Below are 26,638 nucleotides of genomic sequence, written 5' to 3' on the forward strand. Positions count from 1 at the left end.
TTTTTCTTTTTTATAAATGCATTTATGCATGTCATGTTTGGGTAGAGAGTGATTCGGGTCGATCCATGCCGGGTACAGATCATGAATGAATGAAGAGGCATTTATACAGCGCTTTCATATGTGCTACTGTACACCCACAGCGCTGTACAATTATACCAGGGACCCGGGAAGATCTCAAATGCACATATTTGACTTTGGTGTGCCTAGACGTTCCTCGTCAGGTCTGATGTCAGTGACGGATGGTATCAGTTTTTGTCTTTCTTCAATCACAGGCTGTTTACATGTGACTTTTCTGTTTGACTTTCTCTGGTCAGTGTATGGAAAAATAAACCAGAACAAAAACTTCTCCTTTTGTGTTCTATGGACCAAGTAATACGGGTTTAGTGCCCAACGATAAAACACAACTCACAAGTCTGTGTAATATTCTAATTAATGAAATATTGATACAAATTGAATCTCGAAAAAAATGATAAGTCCTTTATCTTTTTTCTGAGAGTTTTGAGTGTTTGTTTACATTTCAAAGAGTAGATTTCTGAATGTTTTAGCGCGAGTATTATTTGATCTGATTAATGAAATGTTGATAAAAGTTTGACAAAACAAGGGTTGTGACTGACAGATTAATCTCTAAATAGAACCGATAAGTGTGTATATCTTTTTCTGAGAGATTCTGTTCACACTTTTCTGGACATAGAGTGGATTTGAGCATGAGTAAACCTGTGCCTGATGGATCCCCTTACAGAGCGGCTCCGGGTCAGTGCATTAAGACCGTGCTTGAGTCTTGGACTTGACGATGGTGATGACGCTGGTGGTGGCCACTTTGGTGACGGGACCCCTGTGGGCCACAGTCCTGGCGAAGCTCTGGAGAGCCTCATATTTGGAGCGCAGCAGCTCGAGCTCTGCTTTAATGCTGGCGTTCTCCGAGACCAGCTGCTCCACCTCGTGCTGGAGCTCGATCTTCTGCTTCTCCAGCTCCTCCTTCTGCGTCACGCGCTTGACTCGACAGCTGGCGGCATAGCCCCGGTTCTTCAGCGTGCGGCGACGCTGCTTCAACTGCAGGATTTCATCTTTGGTCAGACCGCGCAAGTGCTGGTTCAGCTCTCGCACAGACATGGACACCAGTTCATCATCTGTAAGACTCGTGCCATTCTCACCTGGCTCACGCTTCACCTGCAGATCAAGACACCTTCATTTATATAGCGCTCTTAACAACATAGATTGATTCAAAGCAGCTTTACAGTGATAATAAGTAATTGATTATATTAACTTTGCAATCTCTGTTTCTTTAGTGTAATTTCTGTTGGAGGAGCATCACGATTAAGAGTTTGCAGACATTAAGCAACCAGTCTACTAATGCTCTGACTTTGCAACTACAAGTCAACTAACTCTCATCAGAGCATTAGTAGACGGTCTGTTTTAAAGGTGCAGTGTGTGATTTTTAGCGGCATCTGGTGGTGAGGTTACGAATTGCAACCAGCAAAAGTTACGGTGGCCGACAGGAAATGATGTTATCGTCTGAGACAGCAGAGAGTAGCCAGTTCAGCAATGAGGTTTCTTTACAAGGAAACATTAAGAAATCATGTTTACTTAATTATTCAGTAAAACAATATGTTATTGCGAATATTATTGTTACTTGTTCATCATTGTGTCAGTGTTTTATTCGCTGAACTAAGCTTGCTTCCTTGCACGAAGAGCAACATAGTAACGAAACGCGTTTGTCCGTTTAGGGCCACTGTAGAAACATGTCGGCGATTTCAATGTAAGGGGATCCGCGGTGTATGTAGACAGAAACTGCTCATTCTAAGGTAATACAAATATAACGGTTCATTAAGTAAGGTCTTTATACACCACTGAAAACTTATTTTTCAAGGTAGTGAGGAAACGCACTCTGTAGCGCTGTGTGTTCACTGTCGGCTACGGTAGAAACATGACGACACAATATGTCGGCCTCCTATGAAGGGGGGGCCCACGGTTATGGAGATATAAATGTCTCATTCTAAGGTAATAAAAACATAACGGTTCAATTATGCAAGGTCTTTATACACCACTGAAAACATAGTTATGGATCTTATATTGCATTTCTGTCAATAGATCCTCAGAAATATTACACATTGCACCTTTAATATCTGCAAACTCTTTATTGTGATGTTCCTCCAACACACTTTATATGGACTACAATTAACTTTGCAAGTACTTGTCAACTTATTCTAACCCAAGCCCTACTAATACTCTATTAGTAGAGTATCAGTAGAGTATTAGTAGAGTATTAGTACTCTACTAATACTCTAATGAGAGTTAGTAGACATGTAGGTGCAATAATACTTATAGTCAACAAAATGTGTTAAAGGGACCATCAAAATAAAGTGAAACTGATTTATATTAAGGGATTGGAAAGCCACTGCTCCCTCTCCCTGTTTTCAGAGATGGCTTACTGTAATGGTCTCTGCTTCAATAAACCCTATTTTTTCAAGGTTTAAGACAAAGTCTCGTATTAATTTCCCCAAGGTCTGGGGTCGCTACCTCCAACATTTACATGATAGCAGAACTTAAAGATTTTAACATGTATTACTATGATTTTTGTGATGATTTCGATCCCCCTCTTTACATGATTTATCTTTCTCCTTTGTACTTTATTTAGGCACTTATGTCATTAGTAATGTTGTCTGGCTTTTTTCTTTTTTTTAGGGGGGAGAGTGTGGGATATGGTTGTTTATGTTTGTTAACTTTTGTTGTTCTTCTAAAACTAGTAAAAACCTAATAGATCAAAAGACCTAGCGGCGAATTACACTTCCGGGTTCTGACGTCATATCTGCAAATAACTAACAATGAACAAATGGCGATTAATTGATGTTAAATTCATCATTTTCGAACACATTTTTAAAATGAAATTTGCATTTGAATTTGTTAACCAGCATGCACTAACATGGACATGGTTGAGACATGAAGTTTTTATTAACTTATATTAACAACGATTTATAATAAATGCTGTAACATTTTTAGTTCATGATTGCTTCGTTTCCTGTTACTAAAAGGAAATATGTTTTCTTAAGTCTTAAGCTTTGAATTGGGATATGGAGACACTTGCATTTGAGACCTCACGTGAACATACAGTACCTTGAGTGCTTTGTTTCCCTTGTTTGTAGTAGTCATACCACGAGAGCCGCTCTCCACTGCCCCGCTCGACAGGTCTGAAACACAACAGAGATACGGTCACACACACGCGCTTCTCAGATCATCAAGCTCACAACTCTATTCAAAAGGTCATCGAAATGCATGCAATGAAATGCTATGTTCATCTAGAATATGTTCATTTCAAGCAAAGTTTGAAACAAGAAACAAACAAGGTGTTTAACTTTAGTGTAGTTCTATTTTATCATTTGCTAAGTGAAAAAAAAAAAAGCTTAAAAGGTAATTGTACATCTCTTCTCAACAAGCCACGCTATTTAGGGTATCATCCATGTCAAATCACTAACCCCAAGTATGAGCAACATTAGCGGTGGGTATGATATGACCAAAATCTTATATCACGATATGAGTAATTTTATTTCACAAGATATTTTTACTTTAAATAAGGTTTTAATATAATTTCTTTTATATTTTTTGGATTCCCGTCAATAATTTTAATATCACAAAAAACGAATACTTGCATAACCTTGGTGTAACGTACCACATAAAACAGAACAGCAAGAAATAATGTGGGCCTGAACTGTGAAAATATGTACCGTTGCCTTGAATAGCATTACTAAAGAGAAAATTCAGTAATACTGTTGCTTTGGGTGGACGATATACAGACACGATAAACCAGTAAAAATCTATTAAACGGTTGACATTTTTGATTATCGTCTCCTTCGCAGTTACACTCACATGATGTTGTGCTGTGCCATCACGAAAATGTCTTTGTTGCATGCATTTTTAAGCCTTGCGGTTTAAAAACAAGTGATTTGAATCCTTTCACACGCAATAAGCAGTGAAAGGGAACTCGTTGGGTATATGCACTCTGAGAGACGGTTTCTAAATACACACCTGAAACCCGCGCACATACAGCACATAAAGAGTACTAAAAGGAGTTCTGGTTGGTGTCTTATTTTGCTTGAACTGTGAAATACAAAAACGTATGTGTCAAAATACCCATCTTTGCGAGTATCCTCATAAACACAGTCGTTTATATCTTATTCCAATATAAACTGTACATATGTATCAGAATATTAAATCAGTGCATTCGGTCTTAAAGTGACAAGAGCCTAATATTCCTGCTGCTGTTTTTGTCATTAATGTTAATCAAAAAACAAGAGAGAGAAGCTCTCTCACTGCTCTCGACTGAATCACTTTTGTAACTTTAAGACGTCACACACACACACACACACACACACACACACACACACACACACACACACACACACACACACACACACACACACACACACACACACACACACACACACACACACACACCTCCCCCTGTAGGGTTGTAACGTGAAAGGAACAGCAATAAAAAGCAGTTACTGCAAACAACCAAAAGTGTCTCAGAAGCACCAAACTGATGCCATCTGGGAAGATCACAACTAAAAGCAACAACACACTGAACTGAAGCACCAAGAATTTACCCATTGTGAATTCAATTCTTCTGTGGGGATGAAATTGAAGCAGATGTGTCACAGTGGGGATGTTGCAGCAGCATCTATCAGACATGCTTCTCTTTACACACACACACACACACACACACACACACACACACACACACACACACACACACACACACACACACACACACACACACACACACACACACACACACACACACACACACACACACACACACACACACACACACACACACACACCTGGTTCAGTGGACGGCACATTACAGGGCTTAGTTTTATGGTAGGTGTCCTCTCTGACTGCAACCGTGGAGAAAGGTGTGCTACATTTGATTCAATCTTGATGGACTAGCACAATCAAATGTCCAACACCATCAGAGAAGGATGCAAGAACAACTGACAGATTCCTCTTAGAGAGTAAGAAGACCTCAAGTACCAAGTACCCAGGAAGAACAGGACTTCTCAATGGTCCACAAGCAGTTTCTGCCAATCATGTGACTAATAATCCCTAAGGTTTAGGCCCGGACAACCATAACAATACCTTAGGACCTTTTGGATGTAGATTACAGCAGTGTTAGCTGAAACAAAGACAGATCACAATGATCCATCCAAATACATTCATCACTATTTTTGAAAACCTTCACATCACTTCCATTTCCATTTCCAGACCTTAAAACTGATGTAAACTACAACAAATTAATTTCATACTTATTCAGTGAAATAAGTATTCTCAGTGATCGCTATTTGTATAACATCTTGCCATGAACCCATTTGGTTTAAACAATAAGAGTATTTTGCTGAGAGAGAAACAGATGTATGTGTGGAAATATCATATATTGTTTTTAAAAAAACAGTTCCAGTCTCTTTATTTTCTATTAATTTATTTTAATCTGTTTTTGCTTTTTTTTTTTTTTATCAGATGATAAGGCATCCTGAGAACATCCTTTTGCCGTTTACCGTCACTGTCAGGGACTTCTTTTCTAGCAGAAGGATGACATTCATTGGTTTAACTTAAAAAAAGTAGCCCATTAATGCATTAATATTGCCTTTAATACACGGTAAATGCATTGTGTTTAACCGTAAACACTCCATGTCGTGCCAAACAAGTCCTTTTAGCTGTTCTAAATCAAGTTCAGCGAAGGAGGAGGCGGGAACCAGCGACGTTAATCACAAAATAAACAAACCACTAAATAAAAAGGAAAGCGGCAGAAACAAAACAACAACATAAAGTCCAGGCCTGGGGCCTATACCATGAAGCCGGTTTAGGTGGCTAGCCAGCTATGTTTCAGTTCAGTTTGCGTCAACCCTGGGTTTTAGGGACCATGAAAGTGGTTTGGCTTTTAACAGTGTTCATCGCCATAGTAACTTACGCTCCGCGGCTAACCTGGTCCGGGGCAGGTTATGTTCTAGGTAAGAGGTTGCAAACTGAACTTGGACCAATCAGCTGTGAGCAAAGTGACACATGTATGATGCGATAAAGTGACTCCACCTGTTTATACTCCAAATTAAAGGTCACTACATTGCAAATGATTTTTAAAGACAAAATCGTCTGGTTTTTAGTGATGCTTATTTAGAATAATAAATTGTATGATTTAGATATTATTTATGTAATTATTATACCCTTTATCAATCACACAGGTACAATTTTAGTTCATCAAATATTATTACGCAGTTTAAATGAATAAATATATAAAAGGTAATATAAATACGCTTTAGCATCAATAGATGAAGCTATAAAATGACTACATGTGAGCTTAAATCTTCAATTCTCTCTATACCTTTATCAGCTGTATAAAATAACTTCACAACTTTTACTTGCACTGATAGAGTAGCAAGACTTTTTCTTTTAGTTGTCCTCTTTCATAGACAGCTGTTTTCTTCTTGCTGTGTAAATTTGTTTAAATTCTTACTATTTTAATACTTTTATTTAATAAGTGAATTGCGCTGCTTCTCTCGCGAGAAATTAATCAAGGTTTCACTCTTTCTCAACATGTGATTGGCTGTTCGCTACTGAATTCACACTTAAACTCCTAAACTCAGGATCAAAGCCTGAGTTGGCAGAGAAAGTTGATGATCAGCATCATGGTACCAACAAAGCCTGGTTGGATTGGTTTGGTTTTCTCAACTTTAAACTAATCCTGTAACCCTGAGTTTGTTCAACTTCCATCATGGTACAGGCCCCTGGTCCTCTCTCTCCATCACTTTCATCACTCCTCCTTTTATCCTTCCAGAGCTCCTCTGTAATGGTGTGTTCACACCAAAAGCGGTACTCGCTCTAGATTACTCGCGGGATGTTTCTTGTTTCTCACGCCAATAAAAACATTGCACGATTAGGAGCATCAAGCACATCAACAACAACATTTCTTTCTGCCATTTTCTCCAGTGCTACTGGAGGATGACATGTACCCAGTGCACAGACTTATCAAACTGATTAGCTTGCGCGACAATGTGTCATGCGAATTTTACACTCAAGTTGAAATGTTGAAGACAAACGATTGAGGCTAATATGTGTCAGTATATGAAAGCGAATATGAAAGTGTTTGCGGAAACCGTGTCGCCCAATTCCCGTCTATTCGCGTCTTTCCATTGACTTTGTATGTAATCTACTTGCGCAAATATTTAAATTTGTGTTTGGTGTGAACACAGCATACCACACAATGCGCAAGTGATGCTCATTAGCACTCGTCCCACCAGTCTCGCTCCGTTCTGCTTGACACGCACAGCTACACAGGGCTTATTGCTTTAATCTACCGCCCATGTCTTAACCCGCTTTGCGCTTGACATGGCTTTCGATAGTTTCTGCTAGGAGGAGAACAGAGAGCACAAGATAGAAGGGAGAAAAGTTGTTATCGGAACATGTTGTTTGCCAAGCCACATTATTTTTAATTTGCTGCGTATGTGTTGTAAATAGATTACCCAAACCTGATGATATTATGCTTGTTTGCGACCCTATGCTAATTAGCGCTGCTCTTTGTAGATTGCGTCAGTCATAATGAGCTGTATTCTTTAATTTGCGCATTATCAGTAGATTAGCTGCAGAACTTTCCACTCCAATCAGTGCTTTAATTGGTCTTGATTCTAATTTGCCTGTTTAGTAAATCTGGCCCTTAAGGCCGGGGAATACTTCATTTTTCAGCCTAGGGCTGTGAAACAATTAATCACGATTATCGGATCCAAAATAAAAGTTTGTGTTTACATAATATATGCGTGTACTGTGTATAATTATTTAGTGTGTGTATATATATATATATATATATATATATATATATATATATATATATATATATATATATATATATATATATATATATATATATATATATATATAAAATTACACACACACTCTTGACAGAGGCCTTAGCAAATTCACACTTTTGGAGATTTAATGTTATAGACGCAGCAGCTAAACGGCGAAACACATCTTGAAGTACTCGTAGTTGATACATGTTCAGCCCATGTGCACGAACAAATGATTATGTCAGAAGTGCGCTCTGTTAAAGGATCCTGCCAATAACCTTTCAGAAGGTCTAACTCCGTAATATACTTCACTGCCCCAAGGTTGTCAATACAGTCATCAATACACGGTAGAGGGAAAACATCAGGTACAGTGACAGAATTAAATTTCCTAAAATCAGTAAAAAACTATCCATCAGCTTTGGACCCAAGATGCATTGGGAGCTCCACGGCTACTACTCAGGACAGCAAAATCGTTTTGCAGTACTACACGTTTCATGTATTCTCTCTTACTCACCCTACAACGATATGCATGCTTTATTGGTAGTGCACCAATACCGACATCGATGTCATGATGAATGACAGAAGGACATCACTGAAGAGATTGTCCTCTTATGTCCTCCTGACTCTTTTCAATAGACAAATAAGACAGTTGAGTGGAAAGCTTTGATAAAACTTCAGAGTTTTTCAAACAACCACCTTTTAAGACTTCCATGGATACTTTCAATCCATCATCATCATCGGTAGGCAATGAGTAAGTAATTGGGGTGTAATGATACCCTCATGTCCCGATTCGATTCATATCACGATACTGAACTCACAATACAATATTAAAAGGTTAACAAAAAATGTACTGTTGAAAATGCTAGATTTGGTATGACATTGTGTGTGTAAATGAATAGTCTTGGACTTGGTGCTGGAAACCCAAAGCACAGGACAATAGAGACAACAAAATACACATATTTATGACTATGAAGCTGAAACCACAGAATAATTTTAGACGAATATGCTTGCACTCTTTCACTGACTAGATATATTCAAAATAATGTATAGGCCACTTTTTACTAGTAACATAAAACATTTGGCATTATCAGGGCCCTCAGATACTCCCCCATTGCATTATTATACATTATATTCAACATTATATATAGTAGTTTAATGTAGTACTGACACCAAAACGCCGTAAATTTGAATTTCTTCACACAGTACTTTTTTATTTCGGGTGAACTATCCACAATACAGGTTGTCACTATCCACGATACATATTGATGCATTTTTTTATTGCGATATACACTCACCTAAAGGATTATTAGGAACACCATACTAATACTGTGTTTGACCCGCTTTCACCTTCAGAATTGCCTTAATTCTACGTGGCATTGATTCAACAAGGTGCTGAAAGCATTCTTTAGAAATGTTGGCCCATATTGATAGGATAGCATCTTGCAGTTGATGGAGTTTGTGGGATGCACATCCAGGGCACGAAGCTCCCGTTCCACCACATCCCAAAGATGCTCTATTGGGTTGAGATCTGGGGCCTCATTTATAACCATTGCGTACGCACAAAACAGGCCCTGAAAGAGGCGTACGCCACTTCCGACGCACAAGTTGTGATTTATAAAAGCAAACTTTACGGGAAAATTTGCGCACCTGCTCGCAAACTCTGACCCATGCGTACGAACATTTTGGAGATGGAGCAGTTTGGCGACACCGATGGTGAGCTGGAGTTAAATGTCTTTTTGGTCACTTTTGGACAGAAAATCTAAAGAAAATTATATACAGAAAGATAATACAAATATAATTTCACTCACCAAGCCTATCACATGAAGCAAACATCCATCCCTTCTTAAATGTCTGCGACAGCGAGCGCGTTGGGTCGTTTAGTGAAACTGATGCATATATGCCTATCTAAAACCGTATCTTCATTATAAGTCCTAATCATAAATACAGTGCATGTTCACAATAACAGTTTAAATAAATAAAAGAATGATTTAAACTGTTTTACTTCTGATGTAGACATCTAGATTAAATATGCCATTCTGATTAATGGAGTCAAACACTTAAATTACATGAAATCATTACTGAGAAGTTACAATATTTTTTTTATCTTCAATAAATAGAAATATTTGTTGTGGATGCAATGCTTTCGAACACTTTTCCTCTGGCATGCTGTGTTTTAATGTTTTATCTACATAGATAATTGCTTATCATGATAGCAGATTGTCTGAGAAAATAGTTTCGTGCAAATAATGCACAACAATGTCTATCTGTTTCCATTAAAAATATAAATCAATTAAAAATACTCTTTGGCCAGTGGGAAAGTTTGAGAAAAACTTCCTCTGAAATGTATTTTACACTATTTGATTTATTTATTCAAAAACAAGGCAAGGATATGCTACTAAATGTTTTTTATTGATGTAACTAATGTGACAGCAAATCCGTATTTCATATTTTCCTAATGTCTTGCACCGTTAAACATGTTATCACGTGGATGAATAATCATATGCAAATGATACGCAGATGAGGATATACATAGTAAAACTAGGCGTTCTAAGCTCCATATATGGTTGTTACGGGGAGGAGATGCATGTGCGCACAATCTTCCGCTAACTGGGATTTATAAAGTGAATTCTGCGCAGGTTCTGGCGTACGCACGGTTTTATAAGTCTTAATATTATTTTGCGTACGCCATTTTTGGCTTTCTGGCGCACATACACTTTTAGTAAGGATCCTACGCACAGTTTTATAAATGAGGCCCCTGGTGACTGTGGGGGCCATTTTAGTACAGTGAACTCATTGTCATGTTCAAGAAACCAATTTGAAATGATTCGAGCTTTGTGACATGGTGCATTATCCTGCTGGAAGTAGCCAACAGAGGATGGGTACATGGTGACCATAAAGGGATGGACATGGTCAGAAACAATGCTCAGGTAGGCCGTGGCATTTAAACGATGCCCAATTGGCACTAAGGGGCCTAAAGTGTGCCAAGAAAACATCCCCCACACCATTACACCACCACCACCAGTCTGCACAGTGGTAACAAGGCATGATGGATCCATGCTGGGTCTTCTGCTGTTGTAGCCCATCCGCCTCAAGGTTGTGCATTTTGTGGCTTCACAAATGCTTTGCAGCATACCTCGGTTGTAACGAGTGGTTATTTCAGTCAAAGTTGCTCTTCTATCAGCTTGAATCAGTCGGCCCATTCTCCTCGGACCTCTAGCATCAACAAGGCATTTTCGCCCACAGGACTGGCACATACTGGATGTTTTTCCCTTTTCACACCATTCTTTGTAAACCCTAGAAATGATTGTGCGTGAAAATCCCAGTAACTGAGCAGATTGTGCCGCCTGGCACCAACAACCATGCCACGCTCAAAATTGCTTAAATTACCTTTCTTTCCCATTCTGACATTTAGTTTGGAGTTCAGGATATTGTCTTGACCAGGACCACACCCCTAAATATATTGCAGCAACCGCCATGTGATTGGTTGATTAGATAATTGCATTAATGAGAAATTGAACAGGTGTTCCTAATAATACTTTAGTTGAGTGTATTGTGACACTATACAACCCCCTAGTAAGTAAGCAATGAAACGCTCCTTTAACTCAATCACTGGTTCACATACAGAAGCATTAACAGTCTTGTCTTTTACATCACAACATAAATATGGCTTCAGCATATTCACATGACATGAACGAGTTTTTCGCCTACCTTCTGGAGTATTTATATATGTAGTCTGTCTCACTATCCTTATTTTTAATTACATAAGGACCCGAAGAATGTAAGAGTACATCCAGGAGTAGGAATCAATACTAAAACTTTCTCCCTTGCTAGAAAATTACACACAACTGCCTTTTTTCATCTAGGCAGTGTTTCATTTTCTCCTGCGAAAGGGAAAAAGCTTCTTTTGCTACCGTGCAAGCATTACATAAACGTTCACGAGTATCAGAGACAAAATCATGAACATTCGTCTTCTCAGACGGACATGTACAGAGAAATTCCTCCTTCAACATTTTTAAAAGGTCCTCGAACATTATACCCAAACACCAATTCTGAAGGACTAAATCCAAGCGAATCCTGTCGTGCCTTGAATAAAACTAAGGCAACTTCCTTGTCCCAGACCCTACGCAATACTTGTGTAGCGCAGATTTTAACGTCTGATGCCAGAGCTCCAAAGCTTGACACTACGTGAGACACTCCGAGAGCCATTACCGCATTAGGAAATAAGCGACATAAGAAATTAGAACCTTAATCCGTTTACGGTAACCCAAAAGTCGTGAAGAATTTCGTAAGAGCTTTTGTCACTGTTTTACCAGTTATATTCCTTAACGGAATAGCTTCTGGATACCGAGTAGCAACACACGATCGTCAATACTGACAACCGGATTTAGTGCAATCCACAAGAACACATTCAAACGGTTCACCTACTACAGTTATAGGACAGAGAGGAGCAGGCGGCAGGAGCTGGTTAGGTTTTCCACTCACCTGACAGATATGGCTTGTTTTACAATACTACGAGACATCAGTTTTTAATCCTAACCAAAATAAATGTTGGAGCAACCGGTTATAAGTTTTGGTTATCCAAATGTGTCCAGACCAAAAATGATCATGGGCCAGACTCAAGACATGTTGTCGGAATTCCAAGGGCACCACAATTAACCTATCGGTAAACCCCTCCCCTCGAACGCAGATGAGCCAATGGTAGTTGAGAATCAGTTGCACGGGTACTGAAATGCAGGCATCTTTCGGTTTTAGCGCTATGGAGAAACATTGGAAGATCCAAAGCTCTCATCGGTTTAATGGGGTTTATGCTAGGAAATGCTAAAACTATGAGCCTGAGGTACTTGTAACACTGATTCCATGTATTCTGAGAGGATGGGCAATGGAATTTATTTTATTTCATTTCCTAAACCAAAGCAAGAAAGAGCAAAAGGTCTGCTTTGGATTAAGCTGTGTATTAATCCAATGATGTGGGAGCAGTGACCTGGCTCCTTAAAAGGTGGGATCAGTAGTTTTTGAAAAACGCTTTTGTAGGGACCTATAAAATCCGTTTTCTTTTTTTCCAAATTCAGTTTAATTTTTTCCCAAATTCTGTTTTTTTTTTCGTTTTAATTGGGGAATTCAGTTTTTTTTACCCTTTACTGTTATTTTAGTCGTAAAAAGAGTGTGCTTTTAATGTTAATGATTAAAATTTACACAAATAAAACGTCTCAGGTTACGTATGTAACCCTGGTTCCCTGAGAGGGAACGAGACGCTGCGTTGAGACGCGGTGGGAACGCTCTGCGTGATTGCGTCGTGAAGCACGTGTATAATCAGTCCAATGGAAGAGCGAGACGTCATAGGCGGTGACGTCATAGACCAGGAAGCTATAAAGCACACCAGAAAACAGACCGCGACAGCTTCTGAAAAAGCCTGAAGCAAGTCGATCAGGGCATGCAGGAAGTATGGCAGGAGAACGCAGCGTCTCGTTCCCTCTCAGGGAACCAGGGTTACATACGTAACCTGAGACGTTCCCTTTCAAGGGAACTCGAGCTGCATTGCGACGCTGTGGGAACCCCATACCCACTACGCCATAAGACAAATGCCCGTTCTGTGTGAAGTCCTTGCGCACACTAGAAGCAAGCAACCTAGCCCCGGGAGTGGAGAGGTGTAGGTCATAAAATCTGACAAATGTATGAGGTGAGGACCAGCCTGTCGCATTACAAATATCCTGAAGGGAAACACCCGAAATTAAAGCCTAGAGGCAGTCATACTCCTTGTAGAATGGGCCTGAACAACCACAGGTGAACGCTGTCCGGCCGCTTCATAAGCAAGTGAGATAGCCTCAACTACCCACTTGCTCATTATCTGTTTAGATGCAGGGCAACCTATCTTAGGTTACCAGAAGCAGACAAATAATTGTTCTGATAAACGCCACTGAGCAGCTCTGTGGACCTAAGCATCCAAAGCCCGGACAGGGCATAACAGATTTAAGATTTTCCTGATCTGGGGTATTAAAGGTGGAGGACAGAAGGCCTGGAGCACAAATGACCCGCACATTTAGTAGGGACCTAGAAATACAACCCGATCTGGGGTGAAGAAATACTACCACCAACCAGGTGCAAATCCAAGTACGTGCAGGCCTCAGCCTCATGTACCACGGAGAAGACGAAATTAAGGATCTCTCCTCAGAGATAGCCCAGCAAAGAAACATTCATTACAGAAATCAAGTACTGTACCAACAGGGCAGAAACGAGATTCAGAAGGCGTTCTCTGCACCAGGCAGAGAACAGCATATTAGTCTTCTCGTGGAGGGAGCTCTAGACTGGAGTATGGTCTCCACGACCTCAGTCGAGAAACCTGAATCTATGAGCTGGGCCCCCTCAGAGGCCGAGCCCACAGTATCCACAACTCCAGAGCTCCCAGAAGCAAAGATATCGGGAAAAGCGTATAGGTGTAGCGGCAACCACACCTATTACATTACATCCAGTCCAAGCGGAGCTGGATGCGTGAGGGAGAACCACAAGGGCAATGCATTGTACAAGCGATGCGAAAGGTCGACTTGTAGTTTGACCGAAGTTCTCCCTAAGAAGCTCCACCACCTCGGGGTGAAGTCTCCATTCCCCGGGCCACAGCCCCTGCCTCAACAGGATATCTGCTCTGATATACGAGACCATCAGTGTGTTGTCCGGACCCTTTGCCGACCAACCACTCATGATTGCCCCCGACTTGTGAGAGAAACATCCGTCGATAGCATTATGCGTCGACTAGAAGCCCCCAACACTGGGCCTGGGCTTCGGCCCTGAAAGCAAACCTCAGGAACCTCCTGTGATGAGGATGGATAGATAAGTAAGCGTCCTTTAAGTCTATTGTGACAAACCAGTCCTCAGACTGAATCTGTGACACAATCATATTTAGCGTAAGCATACTTTGAACTTAAGATTCTGAAACCTGCTGTTTAATTGACGCAGTTCTAGAGTAGGACGCAACCCCTCATCCTCTTTCGGAACAATGAAGTAATGGCAGTAAAACCCTGACTGTCTGCCGGGAGGAGGAACCCCTTCTACAGCTCCTTTTGCAGAAGTGTCAGTACTTCCTGCTCCATAACCAAAGCCTGCTCGGGGTCCACCACAGTGGGTAGGACCCCTAGAAATCTGGGCGGACAAGAACCGAATTCTGAACCCTTTTCTATAGTGTGCAGGACACACCGATAAATATGTGGCAGTAGTTTCCACGCTGCCAGAAATTCTACCAGGGGAACCAGTCTCTCAAGACTGGCCTCTGGATTTGGTTGAACAGTCACTACGGTGCCCTGAAGCGGCGAACCGGCAGGGAACAACCGAACTGACCGTTCTACGACCCTCCTCGGAGGATCGTATGGGGACGCTGACACCTCGGTGCCCTGAACGGCGAACCGGCAGGGAACAACCGAACTGGCAGCGCTGCGACCCTCCTCAGAGAGTCGCACCCCAGAGGGCGCCGAGGAGAAACGATTTCTCATAACCGTCCCTGCCCCGGAGGAGCCCTCAGAAGCTTTATTAGAGATGACGACAGTCCTCAGATCTTGCCTCCCTTTAAATAACTTAGTTCCAACGACCCTCCTCGGAGGATCATTGGAAAAAGCAGGCACCTCGGCACCCTGAAACGGCGAACCGGCAGGGAAACCGAACTGACTGCTCTACGACCCCCCTCGGAGGATCGTTTGGGGACACTGTCACCTTGGTGTCCTGAACGGCGAACCGGCAGGAAAACCGAACTGGCAGCGCTGCGACCCTCCTCAGAGAGTCGCACCCCAGAGGGCGCCGAGGAGAAACGATTTTCTCAAAACCATCCCTACCCCGGAGGGGACCACCCTTTAGAAGCCTGATAGCCTCGGCGTCAGGGCTTCCTATTGTCCAAGCTTTTTTAGAGATAAAATAGTCCTCAGATCTTGCATATCTCTAACTGGCTAGACTGCTACCGCCACCCAAGTCCCCTTCGATTGTGGAGGAGCCCAAATGGCGATGCTCGTTCTTGCACTCTGTGCTGCGAGGAGCTTAGTAGACTGAGACTGCTCCGCCCAGCAGTCTCAGGAACATTAGATTGGTGAGGAGGAAACCTCTGGAACGCCGCTGAACGGTTTATTCTTAGTTTTTTGTTTTTTTTTGAAAGCGGAGCATCCAGAAGAACAGACATAATTTTATCTTATTTTTCTTTATTTTTAAATCAGAAAAACGTATATATATATATATATATATATATATATATATATATATATATATATATATATATATATATATATATATATATATATATATATATATATATATAAATATATCACTCCGTGGCCACCAGCAGGAAAACAACCGAACTGGCCGTGCTGCGACCCTCCTCAGAGAGTCGCCACCCAGAGGACGCAGAGGAGAAACGATTTCTCGAAACCGTCCCTCCCCAGTATAGTTTATCTGTTTTTGCACGACGCAATTCTCGAATAGCGTCAGTGCTGACAACCTCACATTCATCCATGTCTTCATAATTTACCGTCGGGGTAAAAAATGATGACGCCGACTCGGGAGACGGCTTAATTTTATTATTTCTTAATATCTTTATATGTTTTGTTCTCTTTTTCTAAACACTAACGATACCAATTCCTCGGAACTGGAAATCGCCAGCACTGGATCTGGCAGGTGAAAGCTGAGATAGGGCAGGGCCCGTCCCAACCCCCGCTGTCAGATCCGTTTGCGAACCCCAAAATGCGAGTCGCCGCCGTGCATCGGCAACAGCGGGACCCGCACAGGGAGCGCGAACCGAACCGTCCTCCTCGAAGAACGCCCGGCGGGAGCGGAGCGTCCTCACGGACAGCTTCTCGCAATGCTCACAGAAAGCCCCCTCGAGAACTGACTGTGGCATGCTCCACTCCCAAATAGTAACAAAAAGCTGATGTGTGTGTCCCCACCCGTGATATAACGTGGGCAGGGAACAACACAAAAGCTGCTTGCTCTCTTTTGCCATAATATATATATATATTGCAACTTGACAGACAACAATAAATATGACAAGGACAGAATACACAGATCGCTTGCTGAAGGCAACAGAAGCTGTCGCGGTCTGTTTTCTGGTGTGCTTTATAGCTTCCTGGTCTATGACGTCACCGCCTATGACGTCTCGCTCTTCCATTGGACTGATTATACACGTGCTTCTCGACGCAATCACGCAGAGCGTTCCCACCGCGTCTCAACGCAGCTCGAGTTCCCTTGAAAGGGAAAGATCACATTTAGTTTTCAGGACAAATACTGCATGATGCAAACACTGCACTCAAAGTACTTCAGGTAACAACAAAATATTAACGGTTATGAGCTTTAAATTGTCCAGTAAAATAAATTATATTAGTTTATATAAGTTTAAATAAAAGTCACACAGTCTCGGCCTCTTGCGCACTATTGAGTGCGCTCTCGGACACACTCTGTTTCTCTTGCGCACTATCGAGCACGCTCTTGGACACACTCGGTCTCACTCACGCAGTGTTGCTCGCGGAGTTCGCTTCGCTTTTGTCCAGTCCTCGGAGTGCATGGAGGGAGTGTGAAATGAAGTGAGAGAGACGCGTGAGTGAGAGAGACGGAGGGAGAGCAGGGAAAGGAAATGAATAATAAAACGCAATATGTGACAGCCGGTGTTGATTCTGTGGTGCATTAGTCTATTCGCGACGAATTAGTTTATGTGTGGGAAGCACTGCATAAAAGTCACGTGGGAACTGCTTGGCATGGAGGGCTTAGCTTCAAGTTTCTTAACTTTTTCGCTGACGAAAGGAGAGCCGTGGAGAGCCACTTCGCCATACTTTCGTTGTTTTGAAGGGGGAGAGGCAGCTGAAATGACCGGAGGGGTTGTGCTGCCCAGATTTGCTTCCCCCGGTCTGCATTTTCTCCAGACATACGTTCTTCTCCCACACAAAAACATAATTTCATTCCAAATATTTAAAATTCCACGAAATTCCACATTAACACTAGATTCCGCGTTAATTTGCCATTTCTGCGATTCCGTCCGTGATTCCATGATCGCGGAAATTATAGGGCCCTACTTTTGAAAACTCTGTAGGACCGAGTACCAAAACACACTTGTAACCAATCAACAGTAAGGGGTGTGTCTACTAATGACAACTACAGAAAGAGAGATGGCAGATAAAAAACAAGATAGTGTGAAAACCTTGTTTTTCACAAAAAACCTAACAGCTGTGTGCCATTTGAATGACATTTACCAACTCTGTTTGTTTGTCCAAGTTCGCAACCGTAACTAAGGGGGGCAGGGCTTACGATAGGTCAATTTGATGCACCACATTACAATCATCCGTCTGCTCAACGTTTAGAGATCTACACCATTTACGCATCAACACAGCATCATTCCTGTAGAACTGTTGATTATGCGGTGACGACAAACTATTGTCAGCACTCACAACATTATTCTAACGTCAGATCATTTTTCTGCGCATCAATCAAAGCTTCACATGATACTGATGCATTAGCAACGAAATCAAAACAAATGGGTGAACTTGCGGCATTTTAGCTGCATCCGAAAACTACGGAAAAGTATTTTTCCCCAGAATTTCAGGGAAAAGAGAATCGCTAAGGTTATTGTTCTCTTGAACATCACGTTTATGCATAATGGCATACTCGTCTGCTAACACAGCAGCTTGTGACACTGTACTGACTCTGTTAATTTAGATACAAAGCAGTACGCTCTGGAACGCAGTTCTTAAATTCTTCAATCAGCATGAGCTCATGCAAAGAATTATAATCCGTTACTTTGCACGCTTTAATCAACTGTCGGAAACTCGATCCAACGAGTTTCAAGAGCAATCTCGACATAGGTTTGAGATGCCGATTTCTACATGGTACGAAACCCCTGTCGATCATGCTTGGGAACCAATTCCAAAGAATCGCAATTTTCAAGCCATCGTACTGAACCCCTTCTTCCATAGAAAGAGATGCACACACCTCTTGCGCCTTACCGGTTTAGTTACACTTTAACATTAATGCCCAAACCTCAGTTGGCCTCAATACGCCTCAACTTCCTTCTCAGGGAAAGGTGGATCTATAGCCACATCAAAATGTGTAGACGACGGCACAACTATAGAATTCAGTACCAGCCGAAACAGAATTACTAGAGACAATAGCCACAGTTCCTGGAGTGTCCTGATCACCGACAGGCAATCGTGAAGGAGAGCTTCATGCAAAACTTGTCACTGGACCAGATACTTGTGCTTTACTCTAACTTGCTCCGCTCCACACCAATCAAATCAATTGAATTACTTACTGAATTACTTGCTGAAGCCTCGGGACACAATAATTACAAAGAATGGGGACGAGCCCCCATTTATGTTACGAACCCCTCTCGTAAAGTGCTCGTTAGACAAGGCGATAAGCAACATAAGGACACACAAGACAAAAAGATAGTTTAATTGTTTATTGGTATGACTGCGCGACTCACGTATCACCTTCTTTAGCTCATAACAAGAGCTTAAACAGTGACCTTAACAATTACGCGTCTGGAAACAGGTAGTCGAAGCACAACATCAGCTCTCCCTCCCGTGTCGACACTCTCCCATCTTATATCCAACCCAGAACGTCATTACCGAACAGGGTGCAGGTGCAGAACTTAACCTCATAAGAGAAAATGAACTATATCAGCACAGAGAAAAAAAAACTCAACAAACACACAAAGCTTAGGCTATAACAGTAGTCTTCACAACTATTACAAAGGTGCGTATTGCCACCAAGTCAAGTCAAGTCACCTTCATTTATAAAGTGCTTTTAACAGTATGGATTGTTTCAAAGCAGCTTTACAGTGACAATAGAAATTACCGTAACAGATTGTTTAGGCTTTACCACAGCTCTAAGATAAAGTTATTGTCCAGTTAAAGTTAGTTTTGATTGATTCACTTCCATTGCGAAGATCCTTAGTTATTAACTTAGGGGCAGCTAACCACACCGTTCTAACAGAAAACCCTTAATGCGCTCCGGCCGCCCATCCGCATAAAACAGTGCCTGGTGTCGAGAACACACTCCCTGAAATAAAGGAGTACCAAGTGGACTCTTCGGTCTCAACATTTGCCTAGCGCATGCGCTGTTGTACACGTGCCATTCGCATGGGAAAACAAATTGGTCTGCACGTGGACGCCGTGAGTGTATATCTTCTGACCCTCCTGATGATGAAAATTACAGCAAGCTGACCTTCGCAGAATGTGGAAGGTTGAAGTATGCTTTGTGCTTTAAATCACTTGTATTTTATGTATCTTATTAAACTTTATTTCTCTATCATTCATGGTATGCATTTATTAATCGGAGTCTCCAGGCTCACGGCCCTAGAATGCTTGAACCTGAATGAAAACACTGAGTTAAGGCATTAACAAGAGGGCAGGTGAATAAATGAAGAGAAACAGAAAGGAGGAGAAATAAAAGAACAAATAGAGCAAGGGAACATGGGGGAGGGGGGTTGGTTGGAGGAAACAGCCTTGTGAAAAATGCATCCTCAGCACATTTGGGCTAGCTTGCAAAATGAAGGGTAAAAACCACTGATCTCAGCAAGGACCCCAACCAAGGCACCAATAAGGAAGTTGTGTAGCTGAACTTAAATGACTAGAGCCTTCAAACCCTGGCAGCATTCATAAATTTAGAGGATGCAAAGATACATAAATGACACTATGCATACATATGATAAATGCTGAGCCAACAAAAGCACCGTGGCCTTGTGGCCCTGTGTCATGTGTTAATGATTGCTTTCCTTTACCGTGGCCTCAGGGACTAGTCCACAGATGGATGCCATTGGGCCGGGCTATGCTAAAGAAACACTGACCTGCCCCATTTACCTGTCCTCTACAGCACAATGTGACCCATCAATAAAAAAAAACACTGAAGATACACACAGCTTTGTGAAGTATTTCTTTATAACGAGTGTAAAACCACTTAACCACTCCCTCATATGACTCCATGATTGCTTCTCACATGATAAAGGAGCATGAAACAAAAATCTGAGTTGAAATAAGCATAATTTTGTAAATTGCCACGTAATAAGCACATTAATATACAATAAAGTCATTATTTGATTATTGCTGCTTTGAAACAATCTGTATTGTAAAAAGCTATATATTTAAAGGTGACTTCTCAATATACTAATGTATATGAGTGTTTAACAACAATAATAACAAATTATATTAATACAATGTTATAATAAAATAGTATTAACAGAATAGTTGTTATTATTATAACAATAATAATAATTAGTATTATCATGATTTCATTTTATTTTACAGAGCTCAGTAAAATCACAATGCTAGCATTTATGGTTGTCCTTAATTTCTTTACTTTCAAACCTTAAACCATTGAGCTTTTATTAAAATACCGCAGGAATTTTTTGAGATGTGAACAGATATTTACAGGCTGCACATCACTGAAAACACTGAAAACACTCATAAATTTTATTAATAAGTGGAAATTGGTTATTTTTCGGAGCAATTTCGTTCTTCCAGGTTGAAAAGTAAAGTCGAAGTAACATCACTAAATGGTAGAAGCTGGTAGAAGCGTGCCAGGCACGACGTCAGGTCTGCCCCAAAAGCTTTTCCAATTGTCTATGAACCCTATATTATTTTGCGGACACCACTTAGACAGCCAGCCATTGAGTGAGGACAGTCTACTAAATATCTCATCACTCCGGTAAATGGGAAGGGGGCCAGAGCAAATTACAGTGCCTGACATCGTACTTGTGAGTTCACACACCTCTTTAACGTTAATTTTAGTGATCTCCGACGAACAAGTCGAACATCACTTTTAAATTTGCTTTGATGTCAGGCGCTCTGGCTTCCAGCAAACATGTAACTATGGTGGCTGGTGTCTCTATTTTCACGTTCCGTGTAATAGAATCGGCAATTACTAGGGCACATTCAACAGGATTCACAGTGGGTGTTTCACTGAGTGGGTAGAATCTGTTTAATGTTGTAATCGGAACAGAAGAGCGGTGTTTTGTCCCGCGACTACAGCGTCTCACCGTCACCCAGTTGCCCTGCTGCACGGGCTCTACAGCCGGGACCAAAAAACAAGGCTCTCAAGTGTCACGAACTGAGCGTGACAGTCACTCATTTCAGTCTTTTGTCATGCACTCCTACCACACATTGTATTTCTCACGCGGAAAAACTATTTATAATATATTTAATATGCCGCAGCTGCATGTGTAGCCCTCATCGCTGACAGAGAAGACTATACCTTACTATGCTATACTATACATGTGGCAGGCAGTGAAAGTGACAATAAAAGGAGAAGACCTGACTCAACGTGTTTTTTTATGACCCGACTCACCACAGTTGTTTGATGGACTCGTAAAAGTCCATCAAATGTCCATCAGCGTGAGAGAGAAAAAAGACTGTAAGCACGGATGGGAGGTTAACATGCTAATGCGTTGTGCTAGAGATTTAGATTAAAGCTAGCGATGTCAGATTATTGGGACAGACAATATTATATATATTGTGATGATTAGGTTATATTAAGACATATAAACAGCAAGGAAAGATAGGAAATAGAGATTAAAAACAAAGCTGTAGTCCTATGGAGCAACAAATGCAATCCACTCAGGAAGACAGGAAATCAATGTGCAACAGAAGAAAGTAAATCATTGAGTTTTGGAATGACATGAGTGCAAGTAAATGATGACAAAATTATCATTTTGGGGTAAAGTAAGCCTTTAAACCCCATTAGCCCATCCCTAGTGCTGTTCATGATACAGAGCACAGCTAGAGAGAAGTACAGTGAACGATCATAATGGAAATAGACGTTTAGTGAAAGCCATTATCAGGTTTCAGGATACTAATGTACATGCAAGTCATTTTCTAACCTGCTGACCTCTCAGAAGCCCTGATGCCCCTTAATGAAGACTGCCACTGGCTTAGAAACCCTGCACTTCATTTCATGCATGATCAGCACCTCTCTCTGATCTGCCTCAAGTACAACCAGAAAAGATAAAAAGAAGAGGAAACGAGTAGTTTTATGCAGATCTAATCACCTCTCCTTTCAACAGAGTCAAGTCAATTATCAAACAAGCTCCGTGTGTCGAGCACCATTTCACTGCAAATTAAAAATCAGACTCGGCTGATGGCTAGGGTTGTGTTTCTTCAAGACGGGCATCAATTTATGCACAGAGAGCAGGGAAGCCGTAAACTAGCGGCTATTCAGAGCGTGAAAAGGAGATGCAAATTATTCTGAAGTTTCAGCAGTGAAGAAGCGACTATGCACCATTAACAGTCAATAACCCAACGGTAGCACTGTTGATAGACAGTGATAGAGGAGTGGGGCTGGCCAAAAACATCTCGAGAAGTTTTCTCTCAAAGTCAATTCTGCTTACATTGCAGGAAAAAAGCCTCATTAGTCAGCTGTAAACACAATGGACCCTAACTTTTGTGAAGAGATTGAATTTGAGCACTCAATGAAAGGTAGATTCATTATTGACATTTGGAGTCACCTTCAAACATTGTAAAAAAGATTAGAGTCTCTTTCTAATGCTGTATTGATTTTGCAGGGCCACCCGCACACCTGCGTAAGGCTTGGAATGCAAAAAAGCTTTTATAAACTATAAGCTAACATTTATTTTCGGAGTTAAAATACAGGGCAGAAGTTTGGACTTCTGGTAAATCTGGCAAATATTACTTGGCAGGGTCAAAAACCGGAGTTATCAAATAATTCAAATGTACTTAGAACGGTGTTTGAAAAAAAAGAGAACAGGACACGAGATGTTTCATAGCAGCCTTTAATAAACAAGTCTGAATGACCTGTTGACCAGCTAAAAGAGGTCATCGGCAAAAAAGTACTGATGATCTGACATTTATGTTGAAGTTTAGCGTAGCAATGTCCATTGTACAATTCTGCTGTAATGAAAGTGTCAGTGTTCCCTCTCGAGGTTGCATCTTCAATTTGCTGATACTCAATCTGCGAGCGAAACTTCTCCGAAAAACTGGAATAAATGCAAACATGAATCTCGACCATATTGATTGCAATCAAGGTTGGTGAATAAATGCACTCATGCAACCTTAAAAACGTAACATTTGAAATTATTGGAATTAATATTAGGAACCACCGTTTTTCTATTATTAGTATTATTATTATATCCGTTTTAGTCCATGCGCCACCTACAGGCCTATTAAGTGAAGTGATGTGAAAGTATATAATAAAATTATATATATTTGGTCTTTTACTCGATACAACACTGAATTTTCATGTTGTTTGGTTCCATTAACAGTTCTTGAACACCTCAATGAAAGTACATGGTATGTGGGGAAAAGTAAAATAATAGTTAAGGACCTGAAATTACAATATAGGAACCAAAATGGTTAAATTACCTAAGATTTCCAGTCTTATTCCAGACTAGCTAAAACTAGAAGTTTTATTATTTCTGCCATATATTGTAAGTTATTTGTCTTTAAACCCAATTGTTTGTTAAATTAAAGCTCTTTGGTGCAGGCTACTTCTTCATTAATTATACAATACATTAACAGCTTTGAATAGAACATTCTTGCACAGTGTTACATCTCAAAGAAAGAAAAAACACATAGCAACAGCAAGAGAAAGACAACTGCGGTAAAAATAAAAAAAGCCGCTCTCACTTACACTGGGTTTCATCAGACACCCCTCCCAACGCCCCCCAAAAACACTATTGATCTCTCCTGGAGTCCCGAGCGCTGCATTCAGAAACCACTGCACCGAAGGACTGAGAGACTGTTATTTCTGCAGAGACCGCATTAGAAACGCAGATTTCAGGAGCACCTCCTCCACTCATTAAACACTTTATTTAGGTTGCATCAACTCCTGTCCCAGCAAACCTTCAGCCGATGAATGGTAGAGCATTTTGAACAGAAATACCAGTCTCAGACAAAGGGAAAGCTGGAATGATGGAACCATAGACCATAGTACATCTTTTAAATGAATCTAACCCCCTGCTGCTTGAAGAAGGCGCTCATCTGTTCAGGTGCAATTACATACAGCTGGATGGGGTTTATGACATGCTTATTAATGCCAGGCAGATTCAGGCTTGCCCAAAGTCATTGCTGATTAGGTCAAAAGTCTCATTACACAAATTTATCCAAACACATGAATGTGGACCACACAAAACAACACCTCATTCAAAATCCTCTGAAACTGGGATAATTTTTTTGTTCCGTCTTCCAAGCTGAAATTTCAATATCTTCATATTTTTGTAATAGCGAGTGCGAACAATAAAATCACAATGGCATTTGAATAAAAGGTTGAACTGTGTTCAAGACATTTTCATAGCATTAGCAGGTCAGGGCAAATAAAATTGTAAAATATTTTAAATTACAAAATTTGTTGACTATTTCTGATATTACAATATTTGTTCACATTAAAATGATGTAAAAATGTATTTATGCTTGTCATAACTGTATTGCTGAAAACCCTACAGTTGAATGACATTCAATTCAATTGTTACAGCTTATATCATATAGTGACAACATATACCACATTATTGGGCATGTTGCTAATGTGTTTATTGATTTTTTTGTGTGTTAGTTTTACATGTTTGTTTTTTGTAGCAATGCAAAACTCCACAAAATATAATGCCAGATTAGAGCCATGTTCAAATATTTAACTCCTATAGTGTAAAAAAATAACCCAAAATCAAACATATTACATGCATATTTCCTAAATTAATGAGCAATATTTAAAAGCTTTTAGTCACTTTTTTTTTTACAGTCTCTAACCATCAGCTCAATACAGATGCTAATTGCAATAATGAGTGCTGGAGATGCTCGGATACATGTTTTATGCGTATGATATTGTAACAGCAAGCAAATTCAGAGAAGCAGCCTCAGATAATTATTAGGATAATGATCAAAAATGTATCATTTAAAACGGAACTCACTTGAGACAGAATTAAAACTCTGCAAACACACACGCATTCAAACAGGTCTTTTTTAAAGGTCTATGAAAAACGCTAAGCAACGTTTATTAATCGAAACGATATACCCACTAACAACAACCACTGATATTCATCTGTTTTTGTGTGTGTCATATATAAAGCACATGAACATCACGCCGACAAATTTGGAATGTAGATCCGGCAAATGATTCCTGAGCTGAGAAAAATTAATAAACCGAGCAGCATTATGATGAATCAGCATCTACATTCTGATTAAATCTTCTTTCACTCGGAAATTTACCTAGATCTGAAAAACTGCATAGTAAAAGAACAAATTCCCCCTATCAGAAATCAATATATCTGAATACAGCATCATTGCATATTGACAAACACACGCGCCTTACCTGGTGCTGGAACACACAGCGCCCTTATGATGAAACAGCAGCTTTGTACTGGTGTGTGTGTGTGTGTGTGTGTGTGTGTGCTCGCGCGCACCAATCCAAACATTTCTGCACATCCCCCTAGCTGTCACTATAATACCTCTAATTCACAGCAACACACACAGGGAATCCCCATAGACCGCGCGCCTCTGATTCCAATCACGCTTATTAAATATGTTTGCGACGCAAAGCGGCTCGTTTGCAGCTGTGAATCAAAATAAATGCACGTGCGCATATATAGAGCAGCTTCAGGTATATGCTATTGATATAATATGACAGTAAGTGGAGGGGTGCATGCACACTCAGCACAACAACACTCTCACACATTTCGCGAAACAATAATCGAGTCGACTCACCTGAACAACAGAAGCCTTTCTCTATGCGGGTGTGGAGTGAGTACAGAATCCAAAGTGTGTTTGAGTAAAATCAAATGTGTAAATGTGTTATTGTTGCTCGGATTCTCTTTCTCTTGTACTGAAATCATCAGACGTCATATGATGTTT

At 40.6% G+C, this 26,638-nt stretch overlaps 1 protein-coding gene across 1 annotated transcript; it reads right to left on the reverse strand.

Moving 5' to 3' along the window:
• On the reverse strand, positions 1 to 26,638 carry mafga (v-maf avian musculoaponeurotic fibrosarcoma oncogene homolog Ga). Its single transcript, XM_077230640.1, has 3 exons — positions 26,492 to 26,638; positions 3,112 to 3,185; positions 1 to 1,167 (listed from the first exon to the last, which is right to left on the reverse strand). Exons 2-3 carry the CDS (start codon positions 3,145 to 3,147, stop codon positions 760 to 762), a joined length of 444 nt encoding a protein of 147 aa, XP_077086755.1. The 5' UTR covers positions 3,148 to 3,185; positions 26,492 to 26,638; the 3' UTR covers positions 1 to 759.

Source organism: Siphateles boraxobius, unplaced genomic scaffold (genome assembly GCF_051911475.1).
Source record: "Siphateles boraxobius isolate OS27281-9 unplaced genomic scaffold, OSU_SipBor_1 15, whole genome shotgun sequence".
NCBI lineage: Eukaryota > Metazoa > Chordata > Actinopteri > Cypriniformes > Leuciscidae > Siphateles > Siphateles boraxobius.